General features: G+C 52.5%; 10 protein-coding genes across 10 annotated transcripts; 6 read left to right on the top strand and 4 right to left on the bottom strand.

Annotated features, from left to right (window-relative positions):
• The first annotated feature begins 206 nt into the window (after window positions 1-206).
• Window positions 207-3450, top strand: V8C40DRAFT_240738 (DNA replication licensing factor MCM7). The gene is made up of 5 exons (XM_083214866.1): window positions 207-464; window positions 530-789; window positions 848-972; window positions 1054-2974; window positions 3044-3450. Exons 1-5 carry the CDS (start codon window positions 416-418, stop codon window positions 3122-3124), a joined length of 2436 nt encoding a protein of 811 aa, XP_083074796.1. The 5' UTR covers window positions 207-415; the 3' UTR covers window positions 3125-3450.
• Window positions 3339-5166, bottom strand: V8C40DRAFT_240739 (mitochondrial 37S ribosomal protein mS29). Its single transcript, XM_083214867.1, has 2 exons — window positions 4419-5166; window positions 3339-4338 (listed from the first exon to the last, which is right to left on the bottom strand). Exons 1-2 carry the CDS (start codon window positions 5008-5010, stop codon window positions 3560-3562), a joined length of 1371 nt encoding a protein of 456 aa, XP_083074797.1. The 5' UTR covers window positions 5011-5166; the 3' UTR covers window positions 3339-3559.
• A 264-nt stretch (window positions 5167-5430) lies between these two features.
• V8C40DRAFT_240740 (ribosome biogenesis protein RRS1) lies at window positions 5431-6501 on the top strand. The gene has a single exon (XM_083214868.1). The coding sequence runs from the start codon at window positions 5593-5595 to the stop codon at window positions 6187-6189; it is 597 nt and encodes a 198-aa protein (XP_083074798.1). The 5' UTR covers window positions 5431-5592; the 3' UTR covers window positions 6190-6501.
• A 752-nt stretch (window positions 6502-7253) lies between these two features.
• On the bottom strand, window positions 7254-9236 carry V8C40DRAFT_188070 (Rho GTPase-activating protein). The gene is made up of 2 exons (XM_083211826.1): window positions 8149-9236; window positions 7254-8087 (listed from the first exon to the last, which is right to left on the bottom strand). The coding sequence occupies exons 1-2, from the start codon at window positions 9056-9058 to the stop codon at window positions 7336-7338; spliced, it is 1662 nt and encodes a 553-aa protein (XP_083074799.1). The 5' UTR covers window positions 9059-9236; the 3' UTR covers window positions 7254-7335.
• On the bottom strand, window positions 9178-9728 carry V8C40DRAFT_240743 (uncharacterized protein). Its single transcript, XM_083214869.1, has one exon. The coding sequence runs from the start codon at window positions 9473-9475 to the stop codon at window positions 9215-9217; it is 261 nt and encodes an 86-aa protein (XP_083074800.1). The 5' UTR covers window positions 9476-9728; the 3' UTR covers window positions 9178-9214.
• Window positions 9729-10627: 899 nt separating this feature from the next.
• Window positions 10628-11144, top strand: V8C40DRAFT_188086 (uncharacterized protein). Its single transcript, XM_083211827.1, has one exon. It carries the CDS (start codon window positions 10768-10770, stop codon window positions 11086-11088), a length of 321 nt encoding a protein of 106 aa, XP_083074801.1. The 5' UTR covers window positions 10628-10767; the 3' UTR covers window positions 11089-11144.
• Window positions 11145-12803: 1659 nt separating this feature from the next.
• V8C40DRAFT_240750 (Rab geranylgeranyltransferase BET2) lies at window positions 12804-14297 on the top strand. Its single transcript, XM_083214870.1, has 2 exons — window positions 12804-13218; window positions 13282-14297. Exons 1-2 carry the CDS (start codon window positions 12855-12857, stop codon window positions 13899-13901), a joined length of 984 nt encoding a protein of 327 aa, XP_083074802.1. The 5' UTR covers window positions 12804-12854; the 3' UTR covers window positions 13902-14297.
• Window positions 14298-15044: 747 nt separating this feature from the next.
• On the top strand, window positions 15045-17690 carry V8C40DRAFT_264309 (uncharacterized protein; the record flags this gene model as incomplete). The annotated part of the gene is made up of 7 exons (XM_083219525.1): window positions 15045-15260; window positions 15697-16032; window positions 16086-16469; window positions 16522-16756; window positions 16810-16858; window positions 16918-17096; window positions 17155-17690. 7 exons carry the CDS (start codon window positions 15045-15047, stop codon window positions 17688-17690), a joined length of 1935 nt encoding a protein of 644 aa, XP_083074803.1.
• Window positions 17691-18306: 616 nt separating this feature from the next.
• On the bottom strand, window positions 18307-22003 carry V8C40DRAFT_188131 (mismatch repair protein MSH3). The gene is made up of 2 exons (XM_083211828.1): window positions 21098-22003; window positions 18307-21040 (listed from the first exon to the last, which is right to left on the bottom strand). The coding sequence occupies exons 1-2, from the start codon at window positions 21834-21836 to the stop codon at window positions 18495-18497; spliced, it is 3285 nt and encodes a 1094-aa protein (XP_083074804.1). The 5' UTR covers window positions 21837-22003; the 3' UTR covers window positions 18307-18494.
• Window positions 22004-23359: 1356 nt separating this feature from the next.
• V8C40DRAFT_188180 (uncharacterized protein) lies at window positions 23360-27490 on the top strand. The gene is made up of 4 exons (XM_083211829.1): window positions 23360-23470; window positions 23541-26035; window positions 26119-26807; window positions 26878-27490. The coding sequence occupies exons 2-4, from the start codon at window positions 23571-23573 to the stop codon at window positions 27357-27359; spliced, it is 3636 nt and encodes a 1211-aa protein (XP_083074805.1). The 5' UTR covers window positions 23360-23470; window positions 23541-23570; the 3' UTR covers window positions 27360-27490.
• The last annotated feature ends 71 nt before the right edge of the window (window positions 27491-27561 follow it).

Raw genomic sequence — 27561 nt, forward strand, 5'->3', positions numbered from 1 at the left:
TCGCATCTGGGGCTGGGGTACATGCATGTATCGTGGCTTGCCCTTCTCTGGAGCAAGCTGAAAGCTGAAAGCTGCAACTCTAGCAGTGACTGAGCTCCGCATACCTTAGCCACGTGTGGCTTGCGTGCAGTACGTACCTCTTAATTGGCTTTTGACGCCGTTAGACGCGTCGCGCGTCTGTCTCGTGTCAACCGCCAGCTTTTTCGAGAGCTCTCAAGGCTAGCAGCATTTCCCAACTCCTTACTAACCCACACACGCATCCCTGCAAGTTGGTTTCCCAGCCCACCAATTTGTGCATCGCATCGCATTTGTTGTCTCTTGCTGCGATTTCCGTCCCTCGCCGTCTTTTTCTCTTTCCCCCCCATCGCAACAGCCTGAATCCCCTCGTTTTGGCGATCGGGCATCATCACGCAAAATGGCGCTCCGCGAGTTCAAAGCGCCCGTCAACTACGAAACTCAGCAGTGTAAGACTTCAATTCTGGTTCATCTGGTGGAGAGCAAACAAACGCTAAGCTAAATCTTTGTGCAGCGGCGTTCGAATCTTTTCTCAAGGACTTCAAGACATCGCCCGAGCATACCCTCACTACTGCCCTCGGTAACATTACAATTGGCGAAGATGATCTCAGCGACGAGGATGATCTCATGGACGAGGACGACCAGACTCGCCAGCGTCGCCAGGAGGAGCGGGCCAAGAGGAAAACACCCCAGCACAAGTACAACGACATGCTGCAATTGCTCGCAGACCGCAAGATTGACGAATTCGCCATCGATCTGGATGATCTAGCTACTGTGAGTTGGAGCGGGAAGCGGCCGCTTTGCAAAAGACTCAGGTGCTGACTGCAGTTAGTGGGAGGGGCAAACGGACGAGTCGATGAAGCTCGTGGACTCGATTGAGATGAACACGAAGCACTACGTCGAGATCATGGCCAGGGCAGTAGACAATGTCCTGCCCCAGCCTAGCGAAGAAGTCAAGTACGAAACTCTCTTGCTGGCGAGCAAACAAGTTGTAGAGAGGGGAAAGGAGGAGAAGTCAATGGCTAACTGGACTAATAGCTTCAAAGACGATGTTTTAGACGTGTTGATGGCTCGGCGACAGGCTAGAAATCGCGAGCTCGACGACCTGGCAGAGAGAGATCCCACGACCGCCGAAGACAAGTTCCCAGCTGAGCTAACCCGTCGGTACACCCTCGTCTTCAAGCCCCGATTAGGAACAGAGGAGGGTGCCTCGAAGGCGCTGGCTGTGCGACATGTTCGAGGCGAGCACCTTGGCCACCTCATCACCATCCGAGCCATTGCCACGCGTGTTTCCGACGTCAAACCTATTGTTCAAGTCAGCGCGTATACGTGCGACCGCTGCGGCTGTGAAATCTTCCAGCCCATTTCTGACAAGCAGTATGGACCTCTGACCATGTGCCCTTCGTCCGATTGCAAAAAAAACCAGGCAAAGGGTCAGCTGCACCCCTCATCCAGAGCATCCAAGTTCTTGCCCTTCCAGGAGGTCAAGGTTCAGGAGCTGGCTGAGCAGGTTCCCATCGGCCAGATTCCCCGCTCTCTCACCGTTCACTGCTTTGGTAGTCTTGTCCGAAAAGTCAACCCTGGTGATGTGGTTGACATCTCTGGCATCTTCTTGCCCACGCCTTATACCGGCTTCAAGGCGATGAGGGCCGGTCTCTTGACTGACACATACCTCGAGGCCCATCACATTCACCAGCACAAAAAGGCCTACAGTGAGATGATTGTTGATGCACAGCTTGTCCGAAGAATCGATCGATACCGACAGTCCGGCCAAGTCTACGAACTGCTCGCCAAATCCATTGCCCCTGAAATTTTTGGCCACCTGGATGTCAAGAAGGCTCTTCTGCTTTTGCTCATTGGTGGTGTCAACAAGGAAATGGGTGACGGTATGAAGATTCGTGGTGACATCAATATCTGCCTGATGGGTGATCCCGGTGTTGCCAAATCGCAGATGCTCAAGTACATCTCAAAGGTTGCCCCCCGTGGTGTCTATACTTCGGGTCGTGGAAGCAGTGGTGTCGGTCTTACCGCCGCCGTCATGCGAGACCCGGTCACAGACGAGATGGTTCTGGAGGGTGGTGCGCTTGTGCTGGCTGATAACGGCATCTGCTGTATCGATGAATTCGACAAGATGGATGAGAATGATCGAACTGCAATCCACGAAGTTATGGAACAGCAAACCATCTCCATTTCCAAGGCCGGCATCTCCACCAGTCTCAACGCCCGTACCTCCATCCTTGCAGCCGCTAACCCGGTCTACGGCCGATACAACCCCCGCATCTCACCTGTTGAGAACATCAACCTCCCCGCCGCTCTCCTGTCCCGTTTCGACATCCTCTTCCTGCTCCTCGATACCCCCACACGAGACACAGACGAACAGCTTGCCAAGCACGTCACGTACGTGCACATGAACAGCCGACACCCCGACCTTGGCACCGACAATGTCGTCTTCTCCCCGCACGAAGTGCGATCCTACGTCGCCCAGGCCCGAACATATCGACCAGTAGTGCCCGAATCGGTCTCTGAGTACATGATCAAGACGTACGTCCGTCTGCGAGATCAGCAGCAGCGAGCAGAGAAGAAGGGCAAGCAGTTTACACATACCACGCCACGTACCCTGCTTGGTGTAGTCCGTCTGGCACAGGCCCTTGCTCGTCTCCGTTTCAGCAACCAAGTCACCCAAGACGATGTTGATGAGGCTTTGCGACTAGTCGAAGCCAGTAAAGAGAGTCTGAACACTGACGCTGGTGGTCCTCGACGCGGCCTCAACGCCAGCAGCAGGATCTACAACCTCGTCAAGGCTTTGGCCGATTCGGGTGCTTGCCGTCCGGATGATGCAGATGAAGACGACGAACTGGGCGTGGAGCTCAGCATGAGGAAGGTCAAGGAGCGTGTGATTGCTAAGGGCTTCACAGAGGACCAGTGGCTGAATGCCTTGGAAGAGTACACCACTTTGGACGTAAGTGCTTTAACCAATGTCATATTTCCTTCTCTTTTGCTTGTTCATGTGCTAACATTCTTTTTTCAGGTTTGGCAAACTGCTGGCGGCGGCTCAAGACTAGTCTTTGTCACTGCAGACGATGACAGAGAAGACAGCATGGAAGAGTAGGGGCGGAGCACAGCGTAATCGAATGGGGGATGGATGGCTTGTTCTGTGGGGAAAAGCGAGGAAATTGTTGGACTCTTGTAACCGGTTTGGCGTTTTATTGTTTTGGACACCCTGATAATTTGGAAGGGTGCAAGAGAAAGAAAGATGAAGAGCATTTGGTAGACTTGCGACTAGATCTTGCCAGAAACTAAATGAGAAGAAGAAATCATACAATACTACTGTGTTCGATGAGCTGCATATTCAATGAAATATCAGCATCAGTATGTCTTTTTTCTTTGTGGGATCGTCGACGTTGATCAGCATTTTGGTGAGATTCTAAGGGCGGCATAATATATAATACATATTCATACAACGCATGTTTTCCACCCCTTTTCTTGTCTCATTCATTCATCAGCCCTCCCCTCCCATGCTTAACTTCTTACTATTCCCCCTTTTTTACATCCTCATCGTCATCAGTGAAGCCCTCTCCATCTCGCCCACAATGCCATGTCCTCCCAAAGCCCACTTCTCCGCGACGGCCCTCGAATCAAGCACGCTGCGCAACATCCCACTGGCGCCCCAGTACTCCATCAGCACTCTCGCCTCGTCCTTGGAAACGCCCTCGAGGCGGATAACCTCACTGTTCTTGAGAGCGTCGTAGACCCGGTCGTCGTACTTCTTCTCGTAGGCGTTGGGCTTGGGCACCTCGCGCCCAGCCTGACCGGCTTCCAGCTGCGACAGGACGAGCTCCTGCGACGGGTGGTAGTGGGTGTTGTTCTCCGACGTGGCGGCGATGACGGCGCCGCCGTTGGGGAGCTTCGTCTTGCCGGACAGGGCGTCGACAAAGGTGCGCACGAGGAGCAGCTCATGCGCATGCACGGTGTTGAACGACGGGTCGCGGTAGGCGCTGACCTTGTTGATGTGGGCGAGGCCGTCGAGGGCGAAGAGCACGGGGGGCTGGCCCGGCTGGGTGAGCTCCGTCCACAGGGCCGACAGCGTGGGCCAGGCGAACTCGCTCTCCTTTGCGCTGAGGGCCAGGTCAGCGAGCGTGGCGCCCTGCTTGAGGCTTGTGAGGCGGGACCAGTCCATCTTGACGGGGGTTTTCTCGAGGACGGCCTTGTTGGCCTTGTAGATGTTTTGGAGCAGCTTCAGGCAGTACACGGGCTGGGTGAACTGCATGGGCTCTGTGTCAGGGACAGGAGAAAACTCTGTGTTTCCGTTTGTAAGATCTTGACCTACAATTGCATGAAATTAGTTAGTGACATGATTTTAACATCAACAGCGCCAGTATCAGTTTGTTTCGAGATATACATACCCTCGGGAATGTGAATCACCACCCACTCGTTCAGGAGCGCATACGACATGGCCTGAAGCAGCGTCAAGCTCTTCCCCGAGAGCGCACTGCCCGTCAGCACACACTTAAACGCCTCCTTCTTTTCCACCGACGCCTCCAGCTTGCTCATCAGCTCCACCGTCTCTTTCCGCACCAGCACGTGAGGTTTCCGGAACAAATTCCACGTCTGTGTCGTCTTGAACGCCTCCAACGCCCTCAATTGGTCCACCACCTGGTCCGGCACGGCAAACATCTTGCCGCCGCTCTCCGCCCTGGCCATGGTCGCCGCCTCGAGGCTCTCGATGCCCGTCACGGGCAGGGCGCTGTTGTTGCTGAGCTGGATGCGCTTGCGGAAGGCCTTGCGCTCGCCCGGCTGGGGCTTCTTGACGGGGACAATGTTCTGCTTCTTCTTGTACGTCTTCTTCGTCTTCTTCGGGAGGTCCTTGCGGCTCTTTACCGCGGGGGGGCCGGCGGCGAGGAAGCTGGTGGTGGAAAACGCAGCGATTATGGGCTGGATCCGAGGCGCCACTGGGATCGCGGGCCTGACGAGGGTCCGCAGCGATAGGGAAGCCATGATGATGAGATTTTTGCGGATATCAAGAGAAAGCGAGGAAATTGAAGAATCGCTTATGTATATATACTCGTACAATTGTTGACTGTCGGCCGCATTGAGGCCGAATGGGCGGGCGGCGTTGCGTTTCTTGTGATATTCCCCCACGTTATTTTTTTTGGAGGTTCGTTTTCTAACTTGAGCCCAAAAATCTCAAAGTCGCATGTACCTGTGGAGGGGACACCACCAACGTACCACTCGCTGCAAAAACTGCGCTAGAAGATACAAGCCTGACAAGGTACCCTGTGGTTCTGAAGATCTAGCGGCTCTCTGAAGGTTATTGGCAAGCCCCGGAAAATTTGTTGGCCGTTGATCCGATGCATGCAAGCTTTATCGAACAATCAACGGTTCTTATCAGGACAAAAAAAAAAAAAGTTGGTTCAAGTGAGATTCAACCACCAGTCTTTCGTGCATTGCGACGACATCATCACCAAATAAGCGACAAATTTCATTTCTTGTCGCCTCAATCTCACTCAATAACCGATCAGGAACCTCGGCAAAGACACATCACACAGCAAATACAAACACACCTACAAACTCCCAACAATGGCGCTCCCCATCTCAAAACCGAAGCTGCCCGTCGTCGTCGAAAAGCCCACCCCCTACACCTTCGACCTGGGCCACCTCCTCGCCGAGGACCCCAACCCCGTCACCCTCAACCACTCCAGCCTCGACCAATCCCTCGCCGAGCTCGCCCGCGACGGCGCCCAGTCGCTCATCAACCAGCTGCTCACCACCTGCCCCCTCAAGTCCACCTCCGACGGCGTGCTCCTGACGCTGCCCCAGCCCGCCACCCGCCTCCCCCGCGAGAAGCCCGTGCCCCAGCCAAAACCCCCGACCAAGTGGGAGCGCTTCGCCGCCAAGAAGGGCATCAAGGCCAAGACCAGGGAGGCGCGCCGCAACCTGGCCTACGACGAGGAGTCGGGCGAGTGGAAGCGCAAGTGGGGGTACAAGGGCCTGAACAAGAAGGGCGAGGACGACTGGCTCGTCGAGGTCGATGCGAAGAAGGAGGCCGAGCGCAAGGAGGGCACCAGCATCCGTGGAGACGGCAGAAGGGAGCGCAAGGAAAAGATCCAGCGCAACGAGAGGAAGATGAGGAAGAACCAGCGGGACGCCGCGGGCAAGATGGGCAAGAAGATCTAATGGGGAGACAAGCCTCGGCGCAATGCAACAAATCAGTACCATCTTTACTTGTTTCTCTCGTTCAAAGGGTCTTTTCCATGCACCATGGCATCAAAGCATGGCTACGGCGTTCTAGGCGTGGGGGGTTTTTAGGAGAGGGGGCTTGCTTCAAAGAAAATCAAGATAATGTCGGCTCGGTCAATATCTGTATCTTTTTTTGGTGGGAGGAAAGGATGATCACTCAATTTTCACATTTTTTTGTATAGATGTTAGATGTTCTTGAGAACCTCAAAAGCTAGCATGGTCACAACAATTTTTCTTCTTCTTTCTTCATCTGTCTCTCTCCTTTCCATATTTCACCGTTCCTCGAAAGGCTTATATGCTGCCAAAAAAAAAGAATTTTTTATATTCCCACCCCTCACTCAAATAATCCTCCCTACTGCATCGGGCTATCACCCTTCTGTATTCGTACACCTGACGCCTTCTATGGCCAGATTTTCACCTGAAATCAAGCTTCACGGGGAAGCGGAACGAAAAGCAAAAATGAAATAGAGGCATCTGGGCAGCCTCCACACGTAATCTCTAGCCACACCATACTGCTTAGCTTCTAACAAAGGAGACAGGGCCGAGCGTCGTCTCGGCCAGTTTCGATGTTCCATGGCTTTTTAGTCCTTGAATAGCTGAAAAGAAACTCCCAATTGCGTCGATTTTGCAACAATTTGCAATTAGGAATAGAGAAAAAACAAGTCTGGGAAACGGTCGTCGCGACATTGATGTAGGAGTAAAGAAAAATGAAAGGAAACCAGACCGAAAATGCAACGAGGCAGATAGCACGTAAGAAACAACAAGAGACTGTGGTTCGGGAAGCCGGTCAATCTCTCAAAGCTTCTCTATGGCGTTTTCTGCTTCGTGTTCTCCTTTTCCTTCTTTCCTCTCCTTTTCAAGCGAAGGGGGAAGATGGGAAGGGGGGTGGAATTTGGTCCTTGTCAGACCAACGATTCTAGTGAATAAGAGATGCGCTAAATTCCGAAACGACGAAACAAAAACAAGTCATAAACGGCGTCATGTCATAAGTCGGCGCCGATGATAACTGCTGGGTATCTTTGCCGAAAAGAGTAAATGTTTGTTTGAAATTTAACCTTGTACGTCTTGGGCTCGACTCGTTGCTCAGAAGCCGAGAGGTGACAGAGGCTGGATAGGAGACAAGGGGCGTAGTTCACCAGTTCGAGTAACCTGAGAAGCATGCGTGAAGCCAAACATGTCATCAGCATTCTCGTCTTCCTCGCTATCAGCACTCAAGGCCGTTGAAATGGACGACCTATGAGATGAAACGCTGTTGCTGGATTTTGATAGCTGGATCTGGGGCTCGTCCGCGTCAATTTCTGGTTGACTGGGCTCTTGGATAATTGGCACGTTGGCGTGCAACGAAACCGGATTTACATCCTCTGTGGCCTCGTTCTGGAGGGGTGCCTGCATATCGGCAAGGCCGCGTGGTGGCGGCTGATCGAACAATCGATACTCCTCCTCAATGAACTTGGGTTCGTTTTTGCAGCCCCTCCAACAATCTCTCCAATCACAGACCAGAAATTTGAAACAAAAGGCATCAATCTTCATGCAGGGCTGGAAGCAGATGCAGAGGTTCCGGAAATCCATCTTGTTCTTGTCGGAGTGAGCAAGGAGCAAGCTGAGGTGACATGTGATGGCGAAGAGGAGGTAGTAGTTGAAGGGAGACAGGTTCGAGAGTTCGTCAATAAGTAGTTGCGGGACCTTCTCGGCGCCTTGACATTCACGGGCAATCCGTTCTTGAGCCTCTTTGGGAAAGAGTTCGTCGGGCAGTTCTCGAAGCCAAGCCTTGAGCATTGAACCAACAATGTTGATATCATAGAGGTCGTTTTGCTCAAACAGGTTGACATCATATTCTATACACCCATGTTAGCCACCTCGAGACTCTTGACGGACGGGACAAGGTTAAAAACGTACGCTCGTCAAACTTTCTTTGCCACTTCTTCACTTGAGGCCCGCTTCCAGGCACCCGGTAGAGACCTTCGACCTCGGTTCCCTTATAGTTCAAGTAATCGATGGCCCTCCATGGGAATGCAGGCATCCAGAATTCTGTCTTGTCCCTTGAGTCTTCCAGTCGTTTCGAGATTCGAGTCAATCGCGCTTGCTCGACCAGCGGCAGATTGATGACTTTGAGTACGTAATGCTCGTCATCTACTACCGGCTCTTTTTCTGTCGTGCTTCCACTTCGAGTGCTCTTTCCAAATAGCCCCTTGCTAATCAGGTCGGCAGCTCTAGTGGATGTAAATCTCAGCCCGCTGAGAAATGTTGATGCGCCAGTCTCTCGTATTGACGATGAATGTCCCTTGTGTTCTTTGTGTTCTTTATGCTCCTTATGTTCCTTCTCTCGCGCGGCATCTTTAGCGGCAGCGGCAGCACCGCCCGCTCGATCCTCTGGTCGATTCCGAGGATTTGAATTCATGACGTCGTCTCTCAGTGCCCGATCGTGGGGCACAGTCGGCGTCTGAGCGGTCGCAGGTACAGCTGTAATGGGAGTACTGGTGGAGGCAGTGGTCGAGTTGGTGGTAGTATTCTCGGGGATCGAGGGGTTGTTTGGTGTTGGTAGTGGCATTTGCTGCGCGACAGCTAGCTTGAGGCGGTTGCTCTCCTTGTCGCGAACAGATTTGCTGCGGCCGAGGAGCGCAAACGACTTTGTTTTGTTCTTTTTGATAGAGGGTAGGGGTGGCGTCGCCTCAGCCTCCCCAGAAGACGAAACCGAAAGGTCAGAGCGTGATGGTTGAGAGGGCATGGACCTTTGCTGGCCGTCCTCGGTGGTGATTGGGTCTAAGAAAGCCAAATGGCAGAAGGTTAGCCGCAAAGTTTCTAGCATAGTTTTTTGCTATGTTGGTTTATGATTTGGCTCTTGGCCGGCGAAAGGATAACGTGCGCCCCAAAAAACAATGTGGCGTGCTAGCGCGCACCATAAATGTTGGCAGTGCACTTCCATCTCGTCGTTATACAAGTACCAAGGGATGCCTCCTCCGTGCTATACTGTATTCCTTCGGCATTCCTGCTTTGTAGCCTTACCTTTGTAACCTGACTTGTCGCCCCCATCACTCCCTCTTGACATTGGCGGGCCTCGCGACTCGGGGTGCTGCTGGGCCTGTGCGGCCTGTGGATGGATGGGTGTCTTGGGCACCTTGTTGAACTGGAAAAAGCTGGGCTTGGCTGATTTGTTGCCGTCCATCATGGCCTGGCGCATGTTCTGGGGAGGCAGTCCGGCTGAGTGAGGTTCCAAGGTCGACATCGAGGAAGGCTGCAGCAGGTCCGAATCATCGCGGGCCTGGGCGCGATACTGCTGTAGCTGCCGCTGTTGCAGCTGGCGGGTGGCCTCGTCTGGCGGACCGGTGCTAGTCGCTGGCCGTGGCGGCTGTGGTTGCAAGGTTGGCGACCTCCCTGTTGTCCGAGACGGCCTGTTTCTGTGGACGGCGAACTTGCTGATGGGAAAGGGTGATGTTCGCTGTGACTTGGGCGACTTGGCTTCGATGGGCGACGCGGCGGCTTGCGACGCTCCTTCGGCGGACAGCTGCGGCGGGTCGTGGTCGTCGAGAGGGCTGCCGTCCGCCAGAATCAGCGGCTGCGGCGTGGGCTTGCGTCCCATCTTTGCAACCCCGGCTGCAGAGTGTCGAGAGGCTGCGGCGCAACGGCGGCTTTGGTCTGGCGTCTGGCGCAGGAGGATTGCTCTGCAGCCCTCTGTCAGGGGTTTGTCGGGGTGTTGGACACACAGACACGGACGCAGAAACAGACACAGACACAGACACTGAGGCTTAGGCTGGCGGATAGGAGACAACGGTCAGACTCCAGAGCGCGCAGGGCGCTGCAGCAAGGCACTGGGAGTCAGGAGAGGTGCAAAGGAGGGGATGTTCCGAGGGGACTCTTGTGCCTCAGCTCTGCTTCAAGATGGAGATGGCAAAGGGGCAGGCTGGTGGGGGGGCGAGACGAGACGAACGATGGATTGCTTGTGGCATCGGCTTGGCTAGCCGGAGTCGTGGAGAAGGGAGGGGCGTGCAAGTAACAGAGCAAGTGCGTGCGTGCGTGCAGATGCGGGTGATTTATTTGTAGTTGATATGTTGCAGTTGCATGTGTGAGGATGAGGGCGAAGTGAGGGCGACGATGAGGCTGGAGCCGTATCCGTACAGTACAGGTACAGAGAGGTTCAGGCTGTACAGTAGGCCTATATCAGAGGAAAGACGATGGATGCGTCCAATGTGTGTGGGTGCGTGCGTGTGTCCGGATCAAGCCATGGATGGATGTCGGTAAAAGCAAGCAACAAACTACTCGCGGATGATGCTCTTGGGCCCTGGCCTAGACTCTGCAGACTCTCGTCGTTGCTGCTGGCGACATGCAAGTACCTTACAAGCAGGTAGCGCTACCGCTTAATGCAACACTCGATGGGTACTGTACATGAAGGGATCGGGCCTGATATTGATCGATATCAAACACTGATACTGATATTGATATGATATTGATGGCCAGCCCGCTGAGCCCATCCGATCTGTGGAAAACGGGGTACAATACAATACAATAGAAGGTGTCTCAATGTGGGCATCGCGCCAAAGGCCCTCCTGTTTTATTCTTTTCTTCACCTTGTCCACCCTGCAAGGTGGTGCCTCATCCAAATTACTGCGACCGCTAAAAAGCAGATCTAACCCATGCTCTCAACATCCATCCCGTTTGGGGTACCTGGTTATACGTGCTAAAGTACCTTGCCCAGGGTGGACGCCAGAAGTGGAGGGACGAGGGGGAAAGGCACAGGTACAAGTACAAGACGAGCATGTTCCCAGTGCCCCTGGCGTCAGGTACGCATTGAGCACATGTGTACATGTGGTCTTGATGGATCCTCAGATTCTACTTGTATAGGGCATGAAGCAAGCCACAGAAAAGCACCATTGAATGGATAGTTACGTCTATTTAGTAGGGGCCAACTTTTTTTTTTTTTTTCTTTCCCTCTTTCTGTGTCTTCCATGTGAGCACACGCGCCATCGTATCTGAAACGCCTCGGTGGCCCCGGCTAGAGAACCGCTCTTTCAGGGGTTCCCAGCCATATGATTGGGCCTATTGGCGGCAAATCCCTACCTTGGGGTGGCAGGGCAAAGCAGTCAGCATACTTGCAAGTACTGTGTACAAGCGCTCCAGGGCATTTTGATGCGCTTGGCATCTCCCTTGCAGGGCCACCAGACATCAACTCAGGAACATCAAATGTCAGCTCGGTGCCTCCTTGCAGCTCACTACTGAGGTGGGCAGGCAGACTGCTCGTACAAATACCTACTGCCCAGATAGGAAGCAAGTATGGATCTCAATGAGTGATTTGTTGTGTACCAGGTACTATATAGTAGCGTCTGGCAATCTATATCAATGGATCTAATTGATTCAACTAGATTGTCAATGCCAGTATCAAGTCTGAATCAAGCTTGTACTCAGGTACAGTACTGTGCCATACCCCTGGATGCAAATCTTCCGCGCTTGCTGTAAGAGATGTGTCTCCTCAGTACTAACCCATCAGACCAAAAGCAAGAAGGTCAGAGGTACTTGCAGGTGTTCGTCATCACTCCCGCGCTAAGCATTGTCCGACACACATTCTCCCCAATCCGGCCGGTAGCACGAGCCCAAAAAGAACCATGAGCGACTAGAGATTGCATATTGGATCGACGCATATTCAACTTTACCCTTTTCCCTACTAACATCCAAACTAAGTCGCCTAGTGCCTACTACTAAAGTATTAAGAAGGTCCCTGAGACTGTAGTAAGGGCCATGATCTTGTACATTGACATTGTACGTGCTAACGTCTGCAATGCTGCATCACTTTTGCATTCTGCCTGCAGACAATTGTCCATGTGACTGTTTAGCACCTGGGAGAGGCATTGTTATTGGGCCACCATTGACAGCCTCCGCATTAGCAGCGTCAATAACGCACTCCATCGAGCCCATCTCGATGCGATTCAATTATCCGGTGCTGCTTGACATATGGCGCACAGCGGACACGTCGCTTTCACAACCAAGACGGTGTCGGGCCGTGAACCTCAAAGTCATGATGCGGCAATACGAACTTGCATCTGCAACGTCATGCGCAATACGAACCAAGACAGGCACCCTGTGATGCGCCATTGTCTTCCATCCCATTACGAGCAACTCCTGACAGAGCTGTCAGATTCTCATCAAAAGCACAGCCACTCCTTCAGCTATTGATAGCTATCGAGCAATCTCGGTAATGTTCGTTACGCGCGACTCCGTTCAGACTCCTCTCTCGCAACACTTTTTACTGAGCGCTGGTTCAGAGAAGCTCCAGAGGGGGCCTGTTAGCAGTACGAGCATCTACAAGGTAAGAAGCCAGTTGCGGGCGCCTCCGGAGTTAGTAGATCTATATCCATGAGGCGAAGACAAAAAGAAATCTGAGGAGAAAAGAGACGCATAAACAGCCAAATGAACCCCTATAGTTGTAAAGCATCCCCTTTTTTGTAGGGGGTTGCAAGTCAGTTCATGCTGAAATGCTGATGTGATGCCGTGTTCTGGCTCGTGAGACGGATTACATAATCATTTTCAACGTCATCAGCCAGCGCCTCATTGTTGAAGCCACACTTTGATGCTAGAGCTTTGGTACTTGGCAAACCACTTCCCCAACGATCATCATGGCCGAGGCAACTGGAAATTCCGAGGGCCCAAAGCTTGCCACAGATGCTCATGTAAAATATGTCCTGAGCTTGGACACCAAGGCCGATGAGCTGGACTACTGGATGACTGAGCACCTACGGCTAAACGGTGCATATTGGGGCCTGTCTGCGCTCCATTTCCTAAGTCGCCCTGAGGCTCTGCCGCGCAAGGACACCATCGACTTTGTTCTCTCCTGCCAGCACGAAAATGGTGGCTTTGGAGCTGCTCCTGGACATGATGCCCACTTGCTCTCCACGGTAAGTGCCGTGCAGATTCTCGCCATGGTTGATGGCTTCGATGAGCTAGAAGCACGAGGGAAGGGAAAGGCTGTTGTTGGCAAGTGTAGGTGCTGATGAATATCTCTGCATAAATGGAACATCGCTGGTATCCTAACATACATCACAGTCTTGGCGGACCTTCAAAATCCTGAGAGTGGAAGCTTCTTTGGCGATGAGTGGGGTGAAGAGGATACAAGATTCCTATACGCCGCCCTCAACGCTTTATCTCTAATGGGCCTTTTGTCTCTTGTAGACGTTGATAAAGCCGTCGCTCACGTCGTCTCTTGCACGAACTTTGACGGCGGCTATGGGGCCAAGCCGGGAGCAGAGTCTCATGCTGCCCAAGTCTTTACCTGCGTCGCTGCCCTCGCCATCGCTGGACGCCTTGATCTTGTAGAGCACGAGAAGCTCGGCCGCTGGCTGAGCGAGAGACAGCTTCCGGGAGGCGGGCTCAACGGCCGGCCTGAGAAGCAGGAAGACGTTTGCTACAGTTGGTGGGTGTTGAGCAGCCTTGCCATCATCGACCGTGTCCACTGGATCGAAAAACAAGCACTGATCAACTTCATCTTGAACTGTCAAGATCCCGATAACGGCGGCTTTTCCGACAGACCCGGTAACCAGGTGGACGTTTGGCACACGTGCTTCGGTGCCGCAGGGCTGAGCTTACTTGGGTACCCTGGCATGGAACCTGTGGATCCAAGATATTGCATGCCCAAGAAGATTGTGGCGAGAATCCTAGGGGAATGAAGACGACAACGGATATTGCATTTAGTATGCATACAATGTTTGTCTCATACCTTGTCGTCACCAGTGGCCCTCTCGGATCACCCTCCCGTTACCAGTCGCTTGTTAATGGCATTGCACAATGGTCAGTGAGATGCTGTGTTGGAAAGAGAAGAGTGTTGAGGCTTTAGGGGCATCGGACATCGCCTTTACCTAGATTAGATTATCGAAACATAAGGTAGCTTTACCTTCAAGTGATGCTAGACTTGGGCCGTAGGACGAGACTCGGGGCTCTAGGACTACCCTAGAAGGGAGGGGTGCAGACCAGGCCTTCAATGGCGAAACACAAAAAACCACAACCAATTTTAGATAAACAAATAGCTCGAGAGATCGAATGTGTTATGACTATTCTTGGAAGTCTGCTATATTTGTGCATCTATTCCTTGGATGTTGCTGTAGTTCACTATCGCCTATTAATTGTAAAACTTACTCGGTAGGTTGACGGAAAGACAATGGTTCGCATATTTTGCCAACCGAACTTCTCCAATGCAAACCCATGAACGAAAAGTCAATGACATTTTGCTCAGCATTATTATCAGTCTTGCGAGTCGAATTAAAGCAAGTGCGGAAGAAATTCCGAGCCGGCTGTTGTGCCCCTCTGAACTCGCCATTGAAGATGCTAAAGAAACATGCAAGAAATAAAGACCCAGCACCTACCTTTTAGAAACAGCCAAGCAATGAAGATATATGCATAACATACCTAATACCTTACTCAGGCAATTCTTGCATCTTATCACTTACGAGTTGTGTCTCTTCTACCTATCTGTTATGACTTAGTACAATGTACCTCAGTACAGGTACTTGATACTTTGTACCTTACCTTTCCTTCTGATATCGACGCTGCTATCAGTGGTTTTTGAAGAAGGAAGGCACGATGCCGTCATATCTCCTCGCCCAAGGAGGACTAGCCCCCCTGGTTCCCTCAGGCAGAAAGGAAACTCAGGTTGAAGGGCGAGGTTGCTCTTCTTCTCTGCAGTTCCAAGCAGTGAGAAGCAGCGTCTCGATACCCTCATTGCCAAAGATTCGCGGGTTGATCGAGGTTCCTGCCAAAATATCGCCAGGATTCGTCCCGTGATGCTTCGTGACCGCGCCTCCAACAGCAACACCATGGATTCTTCCTTCTCTGCAAAGAATTTGCGGCGAATTCCAGAGCTGCCTCTTCGCTTAGGCCAGTCTGTCCTGTCTTGGGACGGAAGTGAGTCCGCTCTAGAGTTTCACAAGGGCCCCGAGATGCCTCCATGGGCAGCATCTTCTGGAGTGCTGCTGCCTCCACCGCTGGCCGTGATCAAGCCTTGCCCAGATATGGACGGCTACTATCCCATGGTAAGACACATGACTTCTACTTCTGCTTCTACTTCTATTTTCATCTCCAAGCCAACCTTCTCTTCTGTCCGCGCTTGAACGAGCCTTTCTATTCTCTGCCGTCCCAACCGCTTCTTCCCTCCAATACCCACTGTACCCAGTTGCTCTTTTCTGAATCACGTCACTCTTTACCCTTGCTTCTTTGTTTTTGGTGTCATCCCAAGGACCACGGCTTTCGTCTCTCTTTTCTCTCTTGTGCTTGCTGCTATTGTTGCTATCGCTGTTTTCCTGCCCCGGCGTCATCTCTTGCAATCAGCCTGGCCTTCCGGGTCATGAACAGGTCAGACTTCTCGAAATATTCTCGTGATTGTAGACATCCGATGAATTGTTTCAAAATAATGCCCTATTTTAGTCTTCAATTTTCAGTTCAAGAACCGCGACTAATGATTTGGAGCAGGACATGGCATCAGTGGTTACCGCTGGGAGCTCGTCTGGTTCCGGAAGCAAGCAAATTCCTTTGCACTGCACCGTTTGCCCTGAGACGCCACGCTTCTCTGATGTGTCACACTTGCTCACGCACATTGCCTCCAAAGGTCATCTTCATCATGAAACCCAAACAAAGCTGAAGGCTCATCAAGACGTTGCGGCCTCTGTATCTCTGCAGCGGTATGAGCAGTGGTACAAAGACAATGGCATCGAGGGGCTGCTTGTCGAGAGGATGAAGGCAAAGCAGCTGAAAGAGGCCGCGCGAAGCAAACGAGCCAGAGGAGCGGCGTCGCTTGCGGCTTCAAAAGTATGTACTCGCTGTGACTTGATCAAGTCTGTACCAGCGCGCTGACTACATAGGAGCAACCCAAGAGGAAAATCAAGCGGACTGAATCCGACACACTCGTGAAGAACGAACGTGAAGACTTTCCCCCAGACTTCCCCATGTTTCCGGGATTCTATCCATCGGATAATGAGAACGAGGTCCAAGATGACTATTTCGGAGCGGGAGATATGATGGCGCTGAAAGGTCAGGTATGGCCAGGGATGGGCAAAATGGATTTGGCAAATGAGGATATGAAACGCACTCGCAATCAAAGAAAGCCCAAGTCAGTCATTGAAAAAATGAGAAGAACATCAGAAGGCATTGAGCCAACACAAGTCGTTATGACGGCCGAGTTCGAAGTGGAAAGAATCAAGGATGTTTATGATAGCTCTTCGCCAGTGCCGGATCAAGAAGACACGGTTTGTTCTCAACGCCCACATTATTCAAGTGTACAGAACTGACACTATCCAGACTCCTGTCAAAAAGACTGCGAAACCTCGCCGAAAGCGCGGAGAGCCACTTGCTGAAATCTCTGCCAACATTCCCCGAGGCGGAAATCGCCGTCTTACACGCGACAATGCTGGCCAAGGAAAGAGTTCCAAACCGCTTCTAGCATTCAGCCGAACTCCAAGCTCTGATATCACGCCTACTCTTGGACAGTTCAAGCGTTCTCATGATATTTTTCGGGACGATGACAAGATTCCTAGTAGGCATTCCTGTTTCCCTTTCCCTCATAATCACAATGCTGACTCGGTGTAGGTGTCTATGATGGTCGTACCTTGTCCAATGCATCCCACAGAGAACCAAGGTAATGTTTGTGTAGTCAATTGCCTGCATAACCGAGAGGCCGAACTGATTTCTCTATAGCTTCGATCTCCGCAGCCGAATGGGACTCCACCAGTTGAACCCGATCGCGCACTCGAATATTGTGTCTCCAACACCTGGATCCAGAGATATCCCTGACCGAGGGTTTTCGACACGAGACCTCCATAGAGGTAGGGGCCAAGAGCAAGCCTATCTCAACATGAACGGACATGTGGGACTAGGTTTGTAACACCCATATTTCAAATCGCTCTTGGCAATGCTAATCAAGACGTATGCCAGGCTCACTCAACCATTCGGATCTATCTTTTGCCTTGAATGGATCGTCAATCTATAATAATACGCCGCGGTTTCCTTTCGCAGCAAGCAACCATTTCAACACTCTTACTCATGACCACTTTCGCCTTTCTTCAGGCCACACTACCCAGCATAAATTTGACGATTATGCAAGCACCAGTGCCAACGAAGGAAGCACGGTAGCAAACCACTACCTTGACATACCAAATACCAATCCTTTGTTTTCACAGGATCGCGTCTTCCTTGGTTCATGTGGCCAATCGGGTCCAGCATCAAGCCTGTCTCCGTTGAGATTTACGTCGATTAATCATAATCAAGAAGCCTCTCATTCAATGCGCCAAAACCAGCCTCCCGCCAACATCAAACTCGAACCACCCCAGCTTTGCGACGTCCTAGATGATGCGAGCATTGATGATGAAAAAGAGTCACGATTTCCTGGACAAGGTATTTGGGAGTCGCAAGGATCTGACAACGGCATCGACATCCACGAGGATCTCCGACACGACGAATTGGAGCTCTGATATTTCCTTTACTTGTTTCAACGGATGTATCGTTGACATAATATCCATTTCACTTATCCTCAGCATGCGCCAATATCGGATGCTTTGTGAGAACGGTGCCGGCGCATGTTTATTTTCTTCATTATTTTCGGTCGAACAATCCTCTAGAGGCGCTTTACGGGAGGTTTCATGGTAGATCCAAACGAGGTGAGTTCAGAATAACTAATCAGCTGTTTCCAATCGCTAAAAATTGCCAGACAGAGCAAACGATATCTCTGCTGTTGCATGAGTTACGAAAGGCAATGATCAAGACGGTGGTTCAGCAACTTAATCGACACAGAGAGCCGAGGCCTAATAAGCTGTAGAGTCTTCTTCATGCAAAATGCCCGGTTCAGTCGACTGTCATGGGATACAACAATGCATTTACAATAGAAGCATAATAGAGGCGACTTCTTACTCTCGGCGCATTGTATTTTGAGGATGGTGGGTATATGGCGAGGTATTTTGCGATTTTCTTTATGGGACGATTCTACAATCATTCTACCGCTTGGGTTTATACAGGACGAGCCGTTTACAATAGTGATAGATAATTTGAACAAAATAGCCCAGTTGGCAAGCTTATTTTGTCTGTCTGGAGGCTGAACATAGGCAAGGTCATGGGAGAAACAATCTTGGCGTTCGTATGGTTCCATATTGATATTCAGATATGATAAATACAGCAGCTTTTCGCTTCTCATAAACCCAGGTACCCCAGTAAATGCTACGGCAGACGTTGCCAAAAAGAAAACATGTGAAAATCCCTAGTGCTCGTCGACATTCTAGTAATTATAGCTGCTCAATAGAGGAAATCAAGTGGTCTAATTGGTCTGGACCCGATTCTATGACATGGGCAAGGGTCCGGTATGCTCCTTGCAGCCGTCGCCGCTTCATCTCGTTTTCTAGTTGTTTCGACTTGTCCGCAGCAACGTCGATGACTTTCTTGGGGATGCGAGCCAAGCGGGCGACGTTTAGCCCGTACGATCGATGAGCTATGCCCTCTCCTACTTCATACAGGAAGGTGATCTCTTCTTCGCCGTCCTCTCCGGTCTGCGCGTTGAACTTCATGTGGACGTTTGTGACGCCTGGCAAGCCATCGGCAACACGCGCAAGATTCTGGTAGTGGGTGATAAAGAGGGTCAGGCACCTGGTCTCCGTGACGACGTGCTGCAGGACGGACTGGGCAATGGCGGCGCCGTCGTGGGTGCTGGTGCCGCGGCCGAGCTCGTCGAGGATGACAAGGCTGCGGGGGGTGGCGGAGCGCAGGATGCGGGCCGTCTCGGAGACTTCGACCATGAATGTGGATTCACCGGCGAAGAGGTTGTCTCTTGCGCCCGCGCGGGTGTGGATGGCGTCGCAGAGGGTGAGGGTGAGGGAGTCTGCGGGGACGAAGGAGCCGATCTGGGAGAGGAGGACGATGAGGGCGACGGCGCGGACAAAGGACGATTTGCCGCCCATGTTGGGGCCGGTGATGAGGTGTGCTAGGGCGGAGGGGTGGGAAAGCGTGGTGGTGAAGGGGATGTAGCTCCCTTCGAGCGTCTGCTCGGCGATGGGGTGGCGGCCTTGGGAGATGGAGATGGAAGGTTCAGCGGTGGAGGGCAAGAATGTTGGTCTGCTGTAGCCGGGCTGAGCAGCAACCTTTGCGAGAGAGAGGAGGCAGTCGAGCGTGGCGAGGGCGGAGATGGCATCTCGGAGAGGCTGATACTCTGATGCGATGGTGGCGAGGAAGTCTTTGAAGGCCTTGTCGCAGGCCGCGGCGAGAGCCTCTCGATGCTGGTCGCGCTCGGAAATGAGGCGGATGACTTCAGGGGTGTGGAATCGCGAGAGAGCCTTGGTGCCGGATATCTTGCTCCACGATGCAGGGACGTTCTTGATGTCTTTGTTGGGGACAGCGATGAGGTATTCGATGCCTGCGACGGTGACGTATTCAACGCTCTTCTGCTTGATTTTCCCAGCGGCGACGGCGCGGTGTTGGTCGAGTTCGTGTTCGACGTGGGCGATTCCAAGCTGGTGGTCCTGGATGTCTTCGGTATGGAACTCTTCCCGGAAGAATTCATACTTGTCGTCCTTCTTAGCAGCGTAGAGATTGATGCGCTCGAGATACGAGACGACAGAGTCCAAGATCTGGGGCAGGGTAGTGATGGCATTCACAATTAGTGGTGAGTCGAAGCCGACATCAGAGGCTGATTTGACAGAAGAGTAGTGGCTAGCAATCTTTTGTAGAGTCTGAAGCACGGATAGGAGCTCTGGCCTGGTGCATTTACCGTAGTAGATACGGATGAGACTGCGCTCAAGATCGGCCTTGGTTGTTGTGAGGAGCCTTTCCAGGTCATCGACAGGCGACGTGGATTGCTTGTCGAGAAGTTCCTGCACAGCGGCAAGGCGCTCATCCAAACGCTCCCTATCAAGCAGTGGACGGCCGACCCATTTTCGCAGGAGACGCTGTCCGAATCGGGTGAGGGTCTTGTCGACAGCCCAGAAGAGGCTCCCCTTCTGGGAGTGGTCGGTGGCGTTGCGGTAGACTTCGAGGCTTTCGAGCGTTGTGCCGTTGATGAGCATGTGGGATCGAGTGCTGAAGCTCTGAAAGTATTTTGTAAGGCCAAAGATGTGCTCCAGGCCGTATTCCTGCAAGTGGGTAATCATGGCGGACAGACAGATGGTGATGGCCTCAGGGAGCTTCAGGACCTTGTCGAGTAGAGCGCTCGCAGTCTCATTATCTGAGGCTTCCTTCACTTGGTCGGCATAGAATTGTGTTACATGAGAATAAGCCTCGGCTGCCATGGTTTTGCTCTTGGGCACACGTTCAACACGAGAACGATCTCCAAACACGTTGGTGCTACTGCCTGATAGATGCTGTATAAGCTTATCAGTCCCCTTGGTGAGGTCGCCTACTATGAGGAACTCGCAAGGCGATATATGCAACAGCCGTGTCTCGATCTCGCTCCGCATGAAGCCATCTTCAAAGGTATCATAGATGATGTCACCGGTGGCGGGCTGGACAGCCAGAACTCCGACATTGACGTTTTCATCAGTGCCAGAACCTTTGGTAGCCGTTTCTGTGATACAAAGCAGGTAGCCGCCAGAGGGGGTGGAAGTGTCCTGGCTATCTAGCTCTCCATTCTCATCGATGTATGTGCCTTTCGTATAGAGATTGGTGAGTTTGCGGACAAAGGGAGCATTTCTGTTGTCGCCAGCTTTCTTCAGCGCCGCGGTTTCAATTTGGCGGACGACTCCAACTTTGTGCCCAGCAGCAACGAGCCGCTTCGCGTGAACCGGCAATCTGTGAACCGGAATACTAGCCGACGCAAATCGATCTAGGTGAGCTTCTGAGGGATCTGGTGCCAGTTAGTGAGGAGTATTTAATGGAACGAACAAGGATGGAGGGCACATACGCTCGTCATATCGCATTTTACCAGGTATACATACGATACCCAGCTCTTTGGCAGCCACGCGGGCATCGTCACCGAAGAATCGAAACTTGTATCCGACCTCAACGATGAGGATTGTGTCCATGTGCTTCCGCTTGATATCCAAGAATTGCACTTCCATCGGGGTTAGCTTCCCCGTTTTTGAACCCTTCTTCTTTGCCTTTGTGGCAACTGGAGCTTCCTCCTCTTCGGGGTCTGCGTCGGCATCCTCGTCATCGCCAGCGCCGGTGTCTTGCGCCTTCAGAGATCTCCAAGCCAGGGCATCGGGATGGCCCAGTTTCTTGACGAATTTCCTGTGCAGCTCTTCATTCCGCCTCTTAACTTGAGCATCATCGCTCTCGTTACCGGCATCTTCTTGTGAATTCGATTCGTCATAGCGATAGCGCTGCGCTCGTGACGAGGTCGGGCTTCGGTTGCTGGCCGTTGTAGGAGCGGCAGAGTCATTGTGGAAAAAGGAGCTTTGTACATCATTGTCTTCATCGCCTTTGGTTCTCTTTGCTGCCTTCTCAGCAATGCCATTGGACTTGTCGTTATCCTTTTCGAGCGGCCGTTTCCTTGACGGCAACTCCGCCTCCTTCACGGGGGTGGGCGAAGACGGCACTGCGGGCCGAGAAGACGATACAGCGCCATTGACGGCCTTGGGCGTGAAGAATGCAGTCAAAGACTTTTGCTTCTTCTCTGGTGCTTTTGAAACGGGTGTCATGGCGTGATTGATGGCGGTGACCAAGAACCGCCGTCTTTTGCCATGTAATGCTTCGTACTTTTTTGTAAGAGACGACAAGCTACAATTTGGCTGGCAAGAGCGAACCTCTCAACGCGTCCAGCTTTGGGGTGCGCGTTGGGAAGACCCACACTTTGCCTATTTAGGAAATATCGACGTCAGGGGACTTCTTATCTTATCAAGTAGCACCTCCAAGTACATGCATGTCTGTACAAAGCCATCTTGTTCATGTTCTGCCAACGGAAAGCTATGATAATACTGAATCTCTAATCCATCCAAGCTCTAGTCCATATACTTTCGTCCAGTCGAACTCTTTAGGGTACCCATAGAACGGGTCTAGGCAGTAGGACATGTCGCAGCTAGCAGCAAATCTAGGGTTGCACACCACAGCTATCACGACATTGCGTTGGCTCGGCACATGTTCCGGCTCTCAACACGGCATCCAACATAGCAGTCCCTGATGATTGATACCCAATACAGTATACAGTATACCGGTCATTGCAAGCGGAAGCGAGATGCCGACGATGACGACGCTTGGTGTTGCCGCCAGCTTTTATATCTCCTGCATGATCGATCCACTGAACCCTGGTTCATAGCCTTGCATCCTCGGCCCAATGAGGGATAGAAGCACAGCGGCCAAAGCAGAACAAAAGAACAGCACAGCCCGGCCCCTCTTCATGTCCACGCGCGTTGATTTGGCCGTCGCAGCTGATGAGGCCTGCCGGTATGCGAGTCTTGGCCTCGCAATGCCAGCGCTTCCAATCTCATGCCATAGGCCATTCAGGTGGTTTTTCCAAGGTCGGCGCTTACAGGGCTGCCGAGATGGAGATACGCAGCCAATCAGACAACTCTGCAAGGGGCCTCCACGTTGCAGGCAGCCCGCCACTAGCTCTAGCTCCAGAGCAAGACTCCAGCCATGGCTCCAAAGAAGGCGTTCGTCTCTGTTGACATTTCCTGTGTTGCCGCCGGCCCCTGTTTTGGTTTGGTTTGGCCTGGTCGGGGTGGTGCAGCGCCAAAGTTCTTGTGTCGTTCTCGTTCTCCCAGTAGTTTAGTAGTACGGCTCGGTACCGTTCTTTGACAGTAATTCAGCTGCGCCGAGAGGTATTGCGCGGGTACCTGGCTTGATCTTGGCCCATGTGAACGAGTCCAGTGGCATTTGACTTGGGCAGCAAACCAAATCTCACAATAAGCTCTGTAAGCCACTCATCCTGTAGCCGCTCGTTTCCTTCTCGCCTTGTTCCTTTTCTTCTCCGTTGTGATTTTTTATTCCATCGTCGCAAATCAACCCTTTTCTTACCTCCTTCGCCGACCATATTTTCGGCATCTCACTTACAGCCCATTCCAGCTTCGTTGCAGCGGGCCGTGCGGCCAGTTCTGCGACCCATCCCGTCATTTTGGAGAAGCTAGAGGGGTTAGTACCAGGTACGTATAACGTCAACCCCGCCACCAGCGTCTGTGCCGCCACGACTAAGGAGATCCCGAGGAGTCAAAAGTAGCAGTACGGAGTGCCCAAACAAGCATCTCGGGCTTCTTATCCTCGCCGTTTTTGCTTCTCTCTCGAGTTCTACAGCGGTCGCATTACTCTCAAGCATTTGCCGCCTTCGTATAAAGAACGAGTACGTACGACCTGCGTGTATACCCGCCTAGCTTTCCACGGGCTCTCACTGACAGCTTTGGTGGTTGTAGATAGGAAGAATCTCTCTCAAGTCAAGCAAGATGGAGCGCAGCCGTGGCGTCCCGGATAATGAGCTCTTCATGAGCAAGCCGGCGCCAGAAGACTGCGACAGTCCAACGGTAGAGCCGTTGCGCATCTTCAAGCCTCAAAGCCCCGATCCTTATTCTCGCGTCTCCTCGACCTCCTCCAGCAGACCAACCTTCCCGCTGCCTCCTGGTGCGTCGAGCTCTGCTGCGCCTTTGCCGTTCCCAGATGACGACGATATCCGAAAGCCAACTGCTCCAAAGCCCTATGGCTCTGCCTACAACGACACGAGCCCTCGGTTGGATACAAACATCGCTGCCGAGAAGAAGCCAGGTCTTGCCGAGAGGCGAGGTGCGGCACCGAAGCCCATACACTCTCCGTCGAGCCCTGATGCCGACTATGGCCTCTTTGCGAGACCGCTACAAGATAAGCCTGCAGCTTCGACAACAAACTATCCGACTTACCAGAAGACCTATTACCCGCCTCCCGGAGGAGCTGCATCCGGACCCTCGGGCAGCTCATCAGCGCAGCCACAGCAATATTCACAGCCCAAGCCGTATCAACAACCTCAGGCGTATGAACAGCCCCAACCACAGGCGCCTCAGCAGCCCCCGAAGGTTCCCCAGGTTGAGAACTTGAGCGCCAGCGATTCAGGCGTCAATCGATTTGCCTCTACGGCTTCAAACTCAACTACCAGAGCCAGCCGGGGCTCGCCCCCGCCTCCAGAGACTCCTATCGTAGAGCCTGGAAGCATGCCCGGAGGGGGAATCGAGGCTCGGTACGCTGCTTCAGGCATTTCTGGCACAGCAACCCTCACCAGCCTTCAAGCCTCGCAGGTACAGAGTGCTGCGGCCGCGCAGAGACTGGCGCAGTACAACAATCAACAGCCACAACCTCAGCGCCCCTGGACGCCCACAGAGTCTCCCGATCAAGCTCCGTCGGGTCCGCCGACTGTATACCAAGGCATGAACCCAGTCTCATCTCAGCCTCAACAGCCAATCACCAGCCCTATTCCTCAACAGCAGCCAGCGCAGAATCAGGCCAACGCTCCAGCTCAAGTCAGCGTTTTGGAGCAGGATTTCCAGCGCATGTCCACCAACTCTCCTCCACCGGCTTACTCGAGTGTCAATCCTGGCGGACGTAGCTCATATCCGAATGAGAAGCAACGACCACAACAAGCCAACCAAGCACCTGCATCTGTTCCCGCAGCTACTCCAACCCCAGTTCAAGCTTCTGCGTCTACCAGCTCGGCACCACAGCCTGCCAAAGAGTCTGTGGTAGCCGCGGCTACGGCTGCAGCCACCGCTGCCGCTGCCGCAGGTCTTAGTTCTACGGCTCCTCATAATCAAGGCCATCCTGCATTTGCAAACGATCCTAAACCGGAGCCAGCAATTCAGCATACTCAGGTGGTCACCATGCCCCCAAATCTCGCAGCGGCTGGCCCTATTTCTCCGCCTCCTCTGCCTGAAGGATGGATTGCCCATCTTGACCAGAATTCGGGTCAATACTATTACATTCACCTAGCCTCGCAGGCAACTCAGTGGGAGTTTCCAAAGGGTCCAAATCCTATTTCACACGATCAAGCTCCCCTCTCGCCCACCGCCTCGACGTACGGAAATCCTTTGGCTTCCCCCATGTTTGGCAAAACGCCCATGGCTTCTCCCATGTTTCCTCCTCACACACCTGGATATGCTGAAAGCATCATGAGCGTTGCGGCCTCACAGGCCCCGACTGTCGGCTTCACAGGACCACCGCCGAGCGCCGGTGTGGATATGTACAGGATCCAACCGACCAACGGGGTCTACTTTGGCCCTTACCTGAAATACGTCAACATGAACATCGAGACGGGCAAATGGTTTGGTAGCATTCTCATCGTCACAGATGCGCCCCAGCCGCCTACTATTCACTTGCACATGAGCATGGATCTTTCTCCAAACCCCAAGCAGCTAATCCCCCACCCTATCTTCGTCCACCAACGCTGGACCTTTTACAAATATGAGATTGATATCGACATGGGAGAGGCCACTGACCGATGGACTTATGCGGTTACGTCGCACCTTGGATGTACTCGTTACGAGTTTGTCGTCGCAGGAAGGCATGAGACTGGATGGCGATTCATAGCCCACTCGGGTAACGATTTCGCTGTCGGCACTTCTCAAAACGAGCGCTCCAAGCTGGGTGGCGTGGGTTTCATGTGGAAGGACGTTCTCCAGAAGAATGTAGAATGCGGCGGTTTCCACGTGCAACTCGGTTTGGGTGACCAGATCTATGGTGACCGGCTGTGGAGGGAGGTGCCTCTGATGAAGCAGTGGCTAGCCATGAGTGGAAGAGACAACAAGAGAAACACGCAATGGACGGCCCGCCACGAGGAGGATGTGAGCCATGCTTACTTCCACTACTATACCAGCCACTTTGACCAGCCTTATCTGAGAGAGGCCTTTGCTCAGATCCCTCACGTCTTGCAGATTGATGACCACGACATGTAAGTGTATAATAGGGGGAAGGGGAGATAAAAATTTTCTTCCCATATCCATGTTTTAAGGACCTTTCTCTAACCTTTGATAGCTTTGATGGATTTGGCTCATATCCTGACTATATGCAATCATCTGCCATCTTCAAAAACACCGGGCGAGTCGCAGCGGACATGTACCTGCTATTCCAGCATCATACAACGGTGGAGATGATGCGTAATGTTAGCACTGACCACGATATCTTCACCATTACAGGTACTGGGTGGCATTTCGTCAAGTATCTCGGTCCGGCAGTGGCTGTTGTCGGGACAGACTGTCGGTCGGAGCGAACCCAGGCTCGTGTCATGGCCGGGCCTACTTACCAGGGTATTTTCCCCAAGGTTGCGACTCTACCACCCAGCGTACAGCATGTTCTCTGGATGGTGTCTGTTCCCCTGGTTTATCCCAGGCTAGATACCGTGGAGAGCTTGGCCAATACCGTTGCCGCGGGAAAGAAGGCCGTCAACACGACGTACAATATTCTTGGCAAAGTCACAAGCTCCGTAGCGGGTGTTGTGGGTGGCAAGGAGATGGTGGCACAGGGTTTCAGCCAGGTCAAGAAGGCTGTTGGTAAATCCGGACTCATGGGCAACGTCCTCAACCAATTTGGTGAGCTGGATATCCAGGAAGTCCTCAAAGACATGTGGACGCACGACTCCAAGGACCTAGAGAGGACATATTTCATTAGAACCCTCCAAGGTATCGCCCAGCAAAAAGGTGTCCGCATGACATTCTTATCTGGAGGTAGGTTCTAAACTGCCGTTATTCATTTACCCGTTCCATATCTAGCGTATGCTAACTCGTGTCTTTACAGATGTCAACTGTGCAGGAGCTGGTCTCGTTCACGATCCGACTCACCCTGGGGACCACAAGACGATGTACCAGATTATCACTTCGCCGATCGTGTCTGCGCCTCAGAGCACATACGTGTTGAAGCTGCTCCATAACCAGAAGACGCTCTACGTACCGCTTAATGGCCAAAAGTCCACGCATGAAGTATCTGATACCAAAGAAGACATGATGGAAATTTTCCATACTGATGCCAGTGGAGCGACGAGAGAGCTGAAGAAGCTCATGGGTCGCCGCAACTACGTGGCCGTTGTTGCATATGACCACGATGCCGTCATGGCCCAGAGTCAGGGGCCGTTTAGCCCCAACCCTAGCATCCATGGCCAGCAGCCGGGCTTGTCTAGGCTCAGCCTCGCAGTTGACTTTGTGGTACAAGGTGATGGAGCTTTTACGGCCACTACCAAGTACGGGCCTGTGATTATCCCCCACTTGGAATATGGAAGATGAGGAGGCTAGAAGAACGTGACAACGAGAGAGGTGCGGACGACGAGGATTTTGGGCGGCGACGCATTTTACGTCAAGAGGTGGATAAAATGTTGGGGGATATTCGGTTACCAGCTTTCTCCCTGATTTTTTGTATATAAGAGATTAACGAATTCTGCCTGTCTTCTTGTATTTGTTATGAGCATGTGCGCAGCACGCTGCTGGT

Source organism: Trichoderma camerunense, assembly GCF_050948025.1.
Source record: "Trichoderma camerunense strain CBS 138272 chromosome Unknown V8C40scaffold_6, whole genome shotgun sequence".
NCBI lineage: Eukaryota > Fungi > Ascomycota > Sordariomycetes > Hypocreales > Hypocreaceae > Trichoderma > Trichoderma camerunense.